Source organism: Phoca vitulina, unplaced genomic scaffold (genome assembly GCF_004348235.1).
Source record: "Phoca vitulina isolate PV1807 unplaced genomic scaffold, GSC_HSeal_1.0 scaffold7, whole genome shotgun sequence".
In the NCBI taxonomy this organism is placed as follows: Eukaryota; Metazoa; Chordata; class Mammalia; order Carnivora; family Phocidae; genus Phoca; species Phoca vitulina.
In genome coordinates this window covers 57,304,849-57,319,173 of record NW_022589710.1, presented here as the reverse complement: position 1 = coordinate 57,319,173, position 14,325 = coordinate 57,304,849, and the positions used below count along the sequence as shown (strand labels likewise).

The following is a 14,325-nucleotide window of genomic DNA, read 5'->3' as shown; positions in this document are numbered from 1 at the left end:
CAAGTTTGTTCTAGTTTTTGTCAGATTTCCAAGTTTTGGTATTTTCCAGGGAAACCAAAACTGATTTTTTAGACATGGAGTTCTCAGTATTTTATGGGTTAGTATTTGTTTGTGGCTATCATCCTGCACTTAAAACCTTTAAAAGTATAGATTTCAGGGGCACCTGGGTGGCTCAGTCCGTTGAACGTCTCTTAGCTCAGCTCAGATCCTGACCTTAGGGGCCTGAGTTCAGGCCCCGCATTGTACTCCATGCTGGGCATGGAGCCTACATAAAAAAATAAAAATTAAAATATGGATTTCTAATTACTTTTACAGGTATTGGTAAATCTTTGCATAATCCTGTGAGAAAGGGGGCTGGGTAGGAGCTGAACTGACATAGTGAGGAATTCATTGCTCCCAGTAATTTTGTTTCTGGAACATTCTCCAGGATCACAATACTCAAGCCATCTTACTTCACCATTACTACAATGCAAGAAATATCAACAGTTTATTGGTATTCGAAATAGTAATTAAAAAAAATAAATTCAGGTACCATAGCTATTTATTAAGAAATCGGACCTAGAGTGTCATTTTATGATCTACATCCTACTGTCTGCTTTAAGGTCACCTGCACAAAGAAGAAAACCTACACTTAGAAAGTCGGGTTTTCTCCCCAACGTCTGGTATAGTGAGCAGTATGAAGCAGCAAGAAAAACACACACACAGGAAGTACCAGGAAAAAAATGAGATTAGCATCCTGGTGGTAATTCTCCCAGACACAGACGTAGCCCTGGTCGGGCAGGGGCCTTTCCAGACAGTGGCGCTTCCCCGTTTCCCAGCAGCAGGAGGCGGGGGATCGCCGAGGGTCCGCCAGGGGTCTGAGGGGCTCAGTGAGGGCTCAGCGCCTGAGACCGGCAGGCGACGCCCAGCCCGGCCGGGGTAAGGGTGAGGGGGTAGGGACCCAATCGCTGCGGGCCGGCGGTGGTCGCCCGCTGCTCCAGCCGCCCTCACGGTCCCCCGCTGGCAAGGGCGGGGCGAAACGGGCGCGGGCGGCGTCGGCGGCGACGGCGGCTGGGGGCGGGGCCGCGCGAGGCCGCGCCGCCGCTTTTCTCGGCTCGGGGGCGCGCGGCGCGGGCCCGCCAGGCTGAGGGACGAGGTCGCGGCCGGGCGCGAACGCCGCGGGTGACCCGCGCGGGGAGCCGGCTGCGCGGGCGGCGGCTGAGGAGTGGAGGCGGGGGGCGGGACCTCGCTCGGCTCGGCTCACAGCCTGGGAGCTGCGGGCCGCGGAGACGAGCCGAGGCGGGCGCAGGGCGCGCGGCACCCCACTTGACGGCCGGCGGCGCCCGCGGCCCTCAGCATGTTCCGCGAGGCGAGGGTTCTCCTCCCGCCCGTGGGCTAAGGCGGCGGCGGCCAGAAGAAGCGACATGCACCTGCCCGGCGCGGCTTAGAGGACGCGGCAGGCGGGAAGTCCCGGCCGCCAGCGGCAGGGCTTTCTTCGCCGGGCCGCGGCCGCCTGCCGCCGCCGCGGGCCCGAGCCGGAGCGGCGGGGTGGGCGCCCCGACATGGCGGCCCGGAGCGCCCCGAACTGCCACCTGCGGCTCGAGTGGGTGTACGGCTACCGGGGCCACCAGTGCCGCAACAACCTCTACTACACGGCGGCCAAGGAGATCGTGTACTTCGTGGCGGGCGTCGGCGTGGTGTACAGCCCGCGGGAGCACCGGCAGAAGTTCTACCGGGGACACAGCGACGACATCATCAGGTACGGGGGGCGGGGGCGGCCGTCAGCCCTGCGAACCGCTCGCGGAGTTGGCACTTGCGCGTCGTTCTGGGCGCCTGCCGTGACCGGCTCCTGCAGGGAGCATCGCCCCAGACAGAAACCCGCCAGTGTCTTGTCCCGGACCTGGTGACACCCGACAAACGCCTTTCCCCATCTCCGTGTTCTGGAGTCTCTCCCTCGGGTCGGTGCGGTGACACCTGGGCGTTCGGTTTTATGGCTTTGTGCCCTTCTCCCTCCTTCAAATTTATGAAAACTGCAAAAAAAGGTTCTTTTGATAAGCAGTTTATTCCTTTAAATCCCGCCAGAGATTTCTTATTAAACGAGTTCTTAAAGAGCCAAGGGGGAAATCCTTTACCTAATAGGAAACTGATAAAAGCACCGCAAGCTGTCCGCTCTAAAACATAGGACCTGGGATGTGCGCCCAGGTGGCATCCTGGAGGGCACTCACCTCGTGGCCATAATAGTGAGTTCAGGTTTCCCTGCCTACTGTTATCAGCAGATAGAAAAGAAACCCCGGCAGCCTTCAGGTGATTCATTGGAAATTAAAAATTTGCACACCTAAGGGCACTTTGGTAGGGGTTAATCTGAAGCAGCAGCTGAAAATGATTCCATTGATTTCCAATCCTCGTTTTCTCTAAAGGACTCCTAAATAAGTTCAGTTTTGTGCTTTTTACTTAAATCACCTTTTTCCCCATTTTAAGTATTCTTTGGGTGTTAAAATTGTGAGTGCTTGTTTACATTTTAGTGAGCGGTATATTTGAAATTTAATTTCCAATCAGTGTCTCAGCGGAACTTTTTTGACAAAGTTAAAAGCTGCAGAAATGATTCTAGGCCATTGATTATGCTTCAAGCACAACATTTTTGTCCTTGACAGGAGGATATATTTAAAAACATTTTGAGAATTTTGTGTTTGTGTGCTGCTTCTGGGTTTTTAAAAGAGATTCCGTGATTTGACTTGGTTGCTCAGTTTTACTCCTTTATTTATGTTTCACAGGATTTAATTGGGCATTTCGAGTCCAATATCTTTGTTTGATATCTTGTAGGCAAGATGCTCTGGTACTTACATTCTGTAAATAACAAAGTTGTTCTAGTTTGTGGTGTCTCTGTACAACTGTGGTCTTTAAAAGGGAAAAGGAGACCTAAAGGTAGAGCAAGATGGACTAAAGATAAGGAGAGCAAAAATTGAAATTATGGAATAGGGAATGAAGTGGTGTTTTTGTTCGTTGGTTGTTATTCACCCCAAGAGTAGAATTTACCCCAGTTCTTTGTCCTTTTCCCCAGTCGTTTACAGTTTCTCTCTTCTTTTCCTGAAGTTAGGTCTCCCCACAGGGGAGGGTAGTTTTACTTAGTTGAAGCAGCCTTGACTGAAGCCCTCTTCCAGATACTGTCTGTTGGGTTGAATTCAGTAGGTGGGGTACGTGTGAAGGATTTTGAAGTCTTCTCACGGTGCACTTCTATTGTTTTTGCTCCTTGGTATTTGAGAGCAGTGTAGTACTAAGGCTTTCTGAAACTAGATATGATTTATTTGATGGGGTAAATTATGTTTTGTTTATTCTTCCAGCAGCAATTAAAGCTATATGTCACACTGCTTGAATTTTTATAATTGTGTTTTAGTAGACTGTAAGGAAGGTAATGCGTTTGTCTTTTTTTGGTATATAGAGTTGCACAGCCCTTACATGTATCTCAAAATGACAAACTACTCTAATTTTTGCCGTAATTGGATACATGCTTATGATTTTATGCAAATGATTCATCCTTGAAATAATTTATAACAAAAAGGTTTCCCCCCAAATTGCAATGGGGTAGTGAAATCTGAATCATGTAGCATCTTGAAATTGGTGGCATGTATTGAATACAGTACTGAGATTATAACTTAAAAATCAGTGAAAGAGCTCTGGAAATTTTAATTCAAACAATAATGACACAGATCATTCTTGTTTGTGAAATCAAATTTTCAAACCTTTCAGTTTTTTTCAATGTAGGGTTTGAAATGTAAGTATAGAAACTACTCCAGTAACTTTGCGATTATGTCACAACAAAAAAATGTAATACTCATAAATGTGATACATGCTGGAAAACAATGTTGCTGTAATGTTAGCTTTAGTAATAAAAAGTCAATACTGTTTTTTCATGTTTTGTTCCATATTTGGTTGAAACTTACGTAGAATTTATTGGTCAAATATGACTTAGTCTGGAGCTAAGATTATTCCAGAATGAGCAGATTGTTGTCCTTAGGTTTTGAAAATGTAGGTGCTATATTGATTGTAAAGACTGTCATTTGCTTACCGTTCTCCTATCTTACTACATCTCGTATGGCCAATAGTGGTGCCACCTGACTTGTCTTACCATTTTATCTGTGTTGCTTGTAGTTGTCTTCTTTTTGCCATGTATCTGTATATACTTCTCTAGTAATTTATCCTTTAGTTATATTTATTTCAATACTACAGAATCATGTAGAAATTCATTTCACTGTCAGGAATAATACAGGAATCTTGGGGTCAATTTTTCTTTGTTTTTTTTGTGTGTGTGTGTTTCAAGTTATTGATAAAATTCTCCAGCTGTTAAGTGTTTGTTACAGGTTTAAATTATAAAATTGTAAAATTCTAGGCTACTAGTTTTAGCACAGGATGCACATCTATAGCTTGGTCTATATTTTGAAACTTTTCCCAATTGTCTTCCCAAAGGATGCAATAACTTCAGGTTTTGTTTTTTGTTTTTTGTTTTTTTGAAGTAAGCTCCACGCCCAGTATGGAGGCCAGCATTGGGCTTGAACTCAAAACCCTGAGATCAAGACCTGAGCTGAGATCAAGAGTCAGACACTTGACCAACTGAGCCACCCAGGCACCCCTAAAATTTATTTTTCTAGTTACTTCCCAACACTTTTTTGTCAAGTTCGTTCTTGAAGTGGTGGATATTATTGGCCATTTTCAAATTATTTATCACCAGTGAAGACCACTGATGGACTATTGTTAGCTTGGTGCATTTTGGTACTTGATTCTGGTTTTCTTATGCAAGTGAACCTCCATATTGAACTGCCTGTGCCCATTGTTTCTGTATTTTCTAGGTATAGAATTGAAGTGTTTTTGTGTTTTTTGTTTGTTTGTTTGTTTTGAGAGAGAGAGAGAGAGAGAGCACTCGCATGCGTGAGTAGGGGGAGGGCAGAGAGAGAGGGACAGGCAGACTCCCTGCTGAACAGGGAACCCGAGGGGGGGCTCCATCCCAGGACCCTGAGATCAAGACCTGAGCTGAGATCAAGAGTCAGACACTTATCCTAACCAACTGAGCCACCCAGGCGCCCCCCCTTTTTTTCTAAACATAGTGAAAGTATCTCACAAATTAGTGTTGAGCCTAAATTACATAATGCATCTGAGATACTTTGGGGAGCATACCATATTATATGGTTGCAGGTTAGAATGATGATAATTATTCATTCCTTTTGGATGGGACTTTTTTTTTCTTTAGACAAAATGAAAAGTATAGTAGCTCTTTTCTTCAATTGTGGTAGGTGGTGTTCTTGAGAAAGAAAACTAATTAACTGACCAGTAAGAACCTGGTGAGTGAGGAGAAGCCTAACCTCATGGCTTTCCCTCCCCAGCGGTGGCCAAGCAGTGGACTCTGATGGATTCAGTGGGGAAAAAGAAAAGAAAGGAAAGAAGAAAACAAAAAACTGATCAAGCTTCACTGTAATCTAGTAAAAGTGGTTTTTAACAGCTCTATTTGTGGTATAGGAATTGAATAATACAAGTCAAATTGTAGTTGGAAAACAATTCAGAGTGTCTGTTGATTTATGGTGGATTAATATTTTTTTGTGTTTTCTTTCAAGGATGGGTTCAAGGTGCAACTTTTTAAGGTCTGGAAGGAATTACTACAAATCTACTTGTTGTCTACTTATGTTTTCAGATATATGGGCAATATTTCCCATACCTGGCTGATCATCAGAATCATTTAAAGTGTTTTTTGCCAATTTTCTAGACTTTTCCTCAGGTGAACTAAGAATCCTCTAGGGTTGGAGTCCAGAAATCTTTTTTTTTTTTTTTTTTTGAAGTGTCCCAGATGATTGTTTGGGAAGCTCACTGCCAGTCTGTATCCCAAAACATGCATGCTTAGAATTTTTAACATAAGCAGTTTGAGAAATGGATATAAACCCTCCCTTGAAACCTAATACCGTAATTTTCTTAAGCGCTGTGTAATATCTAGAAGCAGTACTTCCAAATATATTAGAATATATACAGATTTAGTAAAATGTTCCTATGTTTAAGTTACTAGAATTTGGTGAGCTTAACTTTCACAAACTATATAATGATTGTATTCTATATTCTTATTGTATTGTATTCTTATGTGTTTGGATATCAAAATATTTATTATTTGTTTTATAAATAGTGCATAGTTTAAGGGATAAAATTAAAAGATGTTTTCAGGGAAAGGTAGGAATTATCTGGAATAATTCAAGTTGTCATAAATGTAAAATGTATCTTTATTAAGGGAAAAGTCAAATTTTTAGATTTGCATTATAATTACTATTGTTTTATAAGGTCTAATTGAATATGCAGGGAACTAACAAAGTATATTTTGGATATAAATGAAAGAAAACATAGAATAATAAATTCTTAGAACCATTAAGAACTTACTGTTCAAGGCCTTTTCACACCTCAAAGAAATACAGGTTTCCTCACTATCTGAAAGTAGCATGTTCCCATGAAACTTTTTTAAGCCACAGTGGTATAAAGCAAAGAAGCAATTACCATTAATTTATATGGAAAAATTTTTGTGCATTCCTAGACCCCCAAAATAACTTCTCTTAGCTTTTCTGATACCTTAGGACACATCTTGCTAATGGATGCACAAACTAAATTGAGATACAAAGCACACGTGCTCACAGACACAGTTCAGAGCTGTGATGGCTTGATGCCGGGACGCTGAGTGTAGATCCAAGCAAGGAGTTTTGGTGGGGCCACTCTCCCTGCTTGGGGTCTATGCTCTGTAACAGCTTGCAGTAGTAAAACAAAACGCTGTTTTTGCTTTTCGCCTTTTTTTGTAAAAGCTAAATTCCTTTTCTGATTCCTTTCAGTTAGTGAAAACAGGTTCTAATGTAGGCCTTTTGTGAAGCAGGTGGCGTAACGTGAACTTTCAAAAAAACGGGAGATACCTGTATTTATTGAGCATTAACTTTGTGTAAGGATCCTGCCTGAAGATATTCTGAGTTTAAAGACACAATCAGTCCAGTAAAGAATTACTTAGGATACTGTGTGTACTAGGGATAGCACTGGTATACTTGTAATCTGGTATGTACATGGGGACATAACAGTTCAAAATGATGTTTCTTAGTGAATATAGTACTTTAACTGTCTTTAAGGAAAACAGGAGGAAATGTCATCAAAAGAAATGAGCGAAAGTATAGCATCCTGGGAAGGTATAGCATCATATGCAGTGGTCTCATGTTAAGAGAGAATATTTGGAAGAGTTATTTGTACTCACGCTCTTCAGTTTTTTTTTTTTTTTTTTTTTTTTTAAGGATTTATCCATTTTAGAGAGAGAGAGAGTGGGAGGGATGGAGGGAGAGGGAGAGAGAATCTCAAGCAGACTCCACGCTGAGTGCAGAGCTCAATTCAGGGTTCAGTCTCACGTTTCCAAGATCACGACCCAAGTTGAAACCAAGAATCAGAAGCTCAACTGACTGGGCCGCCCAGGTGCCCCTTCAGTTCTTTTCCTCCCATTTAGTCCTTTCTGTTTCACCATAGCAGCCCTTGTCAAGGTCACCAATGATCTCCACGTTGCCACATCCATTAACTCTCTGTTCTCATCTTTTTTGATTTATCATCATCATTTGCCACAGTTGGTCACTCTCACCTTCTTAAGACACTTTCTTCAGTGGCATTTGGGACACATCTTAGCATGGAAATGTGTATTTCTTATTCTGTCAGCAAATATTTATTGAGTACCTATTATTTACCAGGGGCTATTCTTAGCATTAGAGATACAGCAGTGAACCAAAGAGATGAAATTCTCTACCCTCATGGAGTTTATATCTACTGGGGGAAGATACAGAATAAACAAGAAATATATTATCTGGTGTATATATATTTTTATATAATATATATACTATACATACTATATATATACTACATACATATATGTTATATACATATATAGTTTGTGTAGTATATAATATATATATTATATGGTGTTTATATATATAAAGAAGTGACTCATTGTTCAAAGGTCGGGATGGACCTTTGAACAATGCAGGGGTTGGGGCACTGACTCCCCCCATGCAGTTGAAAACCTGCATGTAACTTAACTCCCTCAAAAATTAACTACCAATAGCCTACAAATTGACCAGAAGCCTTAGCAATACCATAAACAGTTGCTTAATACATATTTTGTATGTCGTATGTATTTTATACTATATTCTTACAATGAAGTAAGCTAAGAGAAAAGGTTTTTAAGAAAATCCTAAGGAAGGGGAGCCTGGATGGCTCAGTTGGTTGTGTCTGCCTTTGGCTCGGGTCATGATCTCAGGATCCTGGGATTGGTCCCCACATCTGTCTGTCTCAGATAAATAAATAAAATCTTTAAAAAATATATTTAAAAATCCTAAGGAAGAGAAAATACAGCCCTGTAGTATATTGATTGAAAAAAAATCTGCATATAAGTGGATCCGTGTTCAAGGGCCAACTGTGTATATTGTATATAAGGGCTAAAAAAACAAACAAAAACCGGAAAGTGAGGTAGGGACTAGAGACTACTGGGAAGAGTTTAGATATGGTAGTCAAGAAGGCCTCACTGTGAAGTATAACACTTGAGTAGAGACTTGGAGATAAAGGAATGTGCTGCTGTGTGGGTATTTTAAAGGAAGGACATTTCAAGCAAAGGAACTATCATGTGCAAAAGCCCTGAAGTGGAATGCCTCATGTGTGTGAGGCAAAGTAAGAAAGCTAGTGTGGCTGGAGTGTAGTGAATTTGGGTGATATTAGTAAGAAATGAGTCTGCTGAAGTGATGGTGGTGGGGCAGATTACATAGGACTTCCTGGGCTGAGAGGATTTTATTTTAGCCTTCCCATTTGAGACCAGAAGTTATTGGAACACTTGAATCAAGTTAGTGACATATTTGCCTTAATGGTTTAACAAGGTCACTCTGGCTCCGAGGTTCAGAACAGACTGAGGGAGAGGGGCAGGATGGAAGAAGAAAGACCATTTAGGAGACTGTTGCAATAATCTAGTCAAGAGATATGGGTGGCTTGGGCCAGAGTGGTAACAGTGCAAGTAGTGAGAAAGGGTCAGATATATTTCGAAGATAGAGGCAATATGATTTGCTGATGGATCAGATACAACTTGTGACAGCAGAACAAATGTCAATGATAATCATGTTTTTGGCTGAAACAACTGAAAGAATGAAATTTCTTATTACTGAATTGGGAAAGACTGTGGGAAGGGCAAATTTTCTGTTTTGGGAGAAAAGAAAGATCATGAGCTCTGTTTTATAAGTGTTACATATGAGATACTAATAGACAATCAAATGGAGTTGTAAATTAGGCAGTTGAACATGTGTCTATAATTCAGGGGAGCAGTCTAGGCTGCTATAAATTTAGGTGTTATTGGTATATAGGTAATGTTTAATAAAGCCATGAACCTGAATGAGATCACTGAGGGATTAAGTATAGATGGAGAAAAGATCTAAAAAAAATGGATTCCTGTGGCACTCCAACATTTAAATGTATAACTTGAAAAAGAACTGATAAAAAAAAAATGTGACCAGAGAGGCAGGAGGAAAACCAAAGAGTGTGGGGTCATGGAAGTCAAATGAAAAGAGTATTTCAAGAGAAGGAAGTGATCAGCTATATCAAGTAAAGTGAGGAATGCTTCACCTTAGTGGAGATGCTAGCTGTTTTACAATAATTACATTATAATCACAAGACTTTCCAGGAGACTATGTCCAGGTGATTGCTGGAACAGGGATGAGCAGGAGGTCAAAATGAGTCACTTCTTTATTAGTATACAAAACTGGCCTTCTTCAGGATTTTTCCAGCAGCTTTTAGTTTGTGTGATAGATGGCACATGACTGTCATTTCTAGCTCCTTGCTACTCAAAGGTGTGGGCCTCATAGGAGCTTCAGCATTACCTGGGAGCTGATTAGAAATGCAGATCTCAAGGTGCCTGGGTGGCTCAGTCGGTTAAGCGTCCAACTCTTGATTTCAGCTAAGGTCATGATCTCAGGGTCATGGGATTGAGCCCTGTGTTGGGGTTCTGCGCTCAGCGGGAAGTCTCCTTCTCTCCCTCTCTCCCCCTCTGGCCTCCCCCGCGCGTACACTTGGACACATGCATGCACGCGCTCTCTCCCTCTCAAATAAATCTTTTTTTTAAGATTTTATTTATTTATTTGACACACAGAGAGAGAGAGATCACAAGTAGGCAGACAGGCAGGCAGAGGGAGAGGGAGAAGCAGGCTCTCTGCTGAGCACGGAGCCGGATGCGGGGCTCAATCCCAGGACCCTGGGATCATGACCTGAGCCCAAGGCAGACGCTTAACTGACTGAGCCACCCAGGCGCCCCCCAAATAAATAAATCTTTAAAAAAAAATGCATATCTCAAACTCCACCCCAGACCTACTGAATTAGACTGTATTTTAATAGTCTCAGATAATTTGTAAACATTAAAATTTGAAAAACATGCTCTAGATCAGTGGTTTTCAAAGTGTGGTCCTTGAACCAGCAGCATAGTATCACCTGGAAACCTACTAATTCTTAGGCTTCCCCCCAGACCTAATCAGGAACTGTAGATATAGGCAAGACCCAGCAATCCATTTTGATCACCTTCAGGTGATGCTGATATAGCCTAAAGTTTGAAAACCACTGCTCTAGATTCCTGATTCTCAACCCTGGCTATATATTAGAATCACTTGGACGGTTAAAAAACAAAGCAAACATAATAAAACCGCCAATGGCTGAATCTCATTCCTGGAAATTCTGATTTAATTTGTTTAGGGTAGGTCTCGAGTATAGTTTCTTTGTTGGTGTTTGCTTCTGTTTTAAAATTTTAAGCTTACTAGATTGTTCTAATGCAGCCAGGGTTGAAAAACCACTGTTGTAAATATAGTAGTAATCCATATTTAGCTGCTGGGCTAGGAAGTCAACCTGAAAAAAATTCAGAGCCTGGTCAAATTTATTCACTTACTTTATGCATTATATAATGATGTGGATAATTTGCTAAGTATTGAAATCCCTTTAAAACTTCAGACCTCTTGGGGTGCCTCAGTGGCTCAGTCATTAAGCATCTGCCTTCGGCTCAGGTCATGATCCCAGGGTTCTGGGATCGAGCCCCGCGTCAGGCTCCCTGCTCAGCGGGAACCCTGCTGCTCTCTCTCCCACTCCCCCTGCTTGTGTTCCCTCTCTTGCTGTGTCTCTCTCTGTCAAATAAATAAATAAAATCTTTAAAAACAAACAAACTTCAGACCTTGCCTAAGGTCCCCCCATGCTGGATAGCATAAATCTCCGTGTTTGAAGATTTATTACCAAAAAAAAAAAAAAAGCAATCCTCAGTATGGTCTTTTGCTGATGGATTTGCTCAGTATCATCAGGGACTTAAAACACTGATAGATATCATGCATCATCAATCCAGAAAAATGCTTACTCACTGGGGAACTAGAAAGTTCATTTAATGTGCAAAATTATGTGCATCCTGGATGGTATCAAGTGAGGTGTAACTCAGTGCCCCAGGTGATGATTTCAACAGACTCAAAACAGTTGCAGTGGGTTTGCCTGAGTAATTTGGACCATGGAAAGCCCAAGATTGTCCATTAATAAATTCCATTTTGGAGCCAGAGTCTGCACTCAGAGATAGACCAAATATGTTAATATTTGATAAGGAACATGAATACATTAAAAGGACAGATCATCTCCACCCTATGAAATTCTAAAGTGGATGTACTTGCATAGACAGTTCAAATAACACACTAGGTTCATGTCCAATCAGAGAAGGTAGCTGGGATGATGTGTTTTGTGGGGCTTGAGACTACGTGTTGCCACTACCCAAGCATAAAGCAGCCACTAACAGCAGGCCAAGTCACTTCAGTCCTAAAGACCAGCAAGTTCTCCTTGCTAGAGAACTTGTGTTTCAACATGGATCAGTATTCTGAGACAGCATAGCACTGGCAAGGGTTACACCTAACCAGCATAAACAAGTTGCTTAGGCTACAGTGGTATCTATTCTAATTATAAGTGGCACATGGCATCACCATATTGGCCAAAGACACCAAGAACTGGTACAAAGACCTTAATAGTGTCCGGATTTCCTTTCTAGAGTATTACCTTCTGTTGGCCAATGTTACTTAAAGGTGGATTCAATTGTTAAATGGACGTGTGAATATAGTGTCCATCTTATGACACTGGCATGTATATCTATCTGAAGTAGTAAGCATAGGGAAAAACACTAACTCCTTGGTGTTGGTTGGTTGCTAGAATGAGGAGATAGGCATGGGACCAAAGATGGACATTGCACACCGGATCTAGCTTTTTTGGAGTCTGTAGTCAGGCTCAATTCATAACACCACAAAATTCTTAATTTTTTTTCTTCTGGGATGGGCAGCTTATAATGCTGGGTTGGCAAACAAGAGGTTGTGATTGTAGGAGTTGTTAACTCAGATTTCACTCTAAAAATTACTTTGTTCTTCACAATTGGGGGGAGAATACCTGATTTTACTTTAATTCAGAAGCTGGGGAATATAGGGATAAAGCAGAGAGAGGTTGGATGTGAAGTGAGAATTCTGGGTTGTATTAAATTTGCCATGGTATGGATGGTGTCAGCCTTCTGATAGAACCCAAGAAAGTGAGTGGTCATTGTCATGGATGCTAGAAGCATGGGATGTGGCATAACAGGGAGCACCTAATTGAAATTAAAGACCCAAAATAAATCGATGGCAAGAGAAGTGTACATAGCCCATTCCCCAAATCACTTAGACGAACTGAGATGCACAGTCACTTTGTCAAGGAAATCGTGCTGCTCTTCCTGTGAATCATGTATCTACTTCACCTCCCAGTGTAGAGGACATCCATTCTCTGCCCCCAGTCCATTGGAATCTCTTTTCCTCACTGTGGGTAGGACTGACTTTCTTGGTCAGGAGATACAGTCCTGGACACTACTGCCTCTGGTGTGGAAGCTCTCATTATGTATTCATTTCAGCCTATGGAGCGTAATTACAGTTGCCACAAGCAGTTACTCTAAAGAATTTGCAGTTTTTACTTGGTATGATGTTGCTCATGGTGTTATTTAAATTAGCCACAAAGTGATAATGTAATCAAGTTTAACCACCTCAGAGTCCATATCTTTAGAGATGGTTGATCAGGGAGCAGGGCATAATTCCCAACCAGGAATGGAAAGTGAAAGGCCATTCTAAGTCTTACAACATAGGTGATAACTTAACTACAGAGTCTACAGACAGTCATCATTACTTGGTTGCAGTGTGACTTTTCTAATTATTAATCTGTGGGCAATGTATTTAACACATAAAACACCAAAGAAGGTGGCTCTACTAGCATGGTAAGGAATGTTACCTGTGACCTGGATGTTAGATTCAGATGACATGCACTTGCAAAGGGCAATTTTTGCAACCATAAAGAGACTGCATAGGAGTCTGAGGTTGACGTAATGAGTATGAGAGGCTTCATAGGCCTCCCCCTCAAAGGGTAGTTATTATATTTTTTAAATTAGTGATATATATTATAGAATACAATTATAGAAAATTGAAAGCTGTAGAAAAATATTTACCCATGATCTTGCAATCTGGAGATACTACTATTGTGTTTTAGAGATTTCCTTTTAAGTCTTTTTTTTTCTTTTTTAAAGTAAGCTCTGTGCTCAACGTGGGGCTTAAACTCATGACCCTGAGATCATGAGTCACATGCTCTACTGACTGACCCAGCCAGGGGCCCCTCCCTTTAAGCTTTTTTTTTTTTTTAGAGCAGTTTTAGGTTTACACCAAAATTGAAAGGAACGTACAGATTTCCCATATACCCCCTTACCTCACACATATATAGCCCATCATCAGTATCACTCACCAGAAGGTACACTTTTTACCAAGGATGAACCTACGTTAACATCATAATCACTCAAAATCCATAGTTTACCTTAGGATTTACTCTTGGTGTTATACATTCTTTGGGTTTGGACAAATGGGCAGTGACATATGTCCATCATTATACAGAGTATTTTTGCTGACCGAAAAATCCTCTGTGCTCTGCCCGTATACTCCCTAACTACCCCCACGATCAGTTGTTGTTCCTACTGTCTCTATAGTTTTGCCTTTTCCAGAATGTCATACAGTTGGAATCATACAGTATGTAACCTTTTCGAATGGACTTCTTTCACTTAGTAATATGCATTTAAGTTTCCACCATGTGTTTTCTTGGCTTGATAGCTCATTTCCTTTTAGTGCTAAATAATATTCCCTTGTCTGGATGTACTAAGTTCATTTATCCATTCACCTACTGAAGGACATCTTGGTTGCTTCCAAGTTTTGGCAATCATGAATAAGGCTCCTGTAAACATCTATGTGCAGGTTTTTGGGTAGACAGAAG

The 14,325-nt window shown here is 41.5% G+C and overlaps 1 protein-coding gene across 5 annotated transcripts in view; it reads left to right on the top strand.

Annotated features, from left to right (window-relative positions):
* Positions 1 to 1,522: 1,522 nt before the first annotated feature.
* EML5 (EMAP like 5) overlaps positions 1,523 to 14,325 on the top strand; it is a 168,586-nt gene continuing 155,783 nt past the window's right edge. For 3 of the 5 annotated variants that reach the window (XM_032405737.1, XM_032405736.1, XM_032405735.1), the window contains exon 1: positions 1,523 to 1,738. In XM_032405737.1, the coding sequence (XP_032261628.1) occupies positions 1,542 to 1,738 (197 nt within the window). In that variant the 5' untranslated portion in view covers positions 1,523 to 1,541. The remainder of the gene's footprint in view (positions 1,739 to 14,325) is intronic. The other 2 variants (XM_032405738.1, XM_032405742.1) reach the window with 1 other exon arrangement.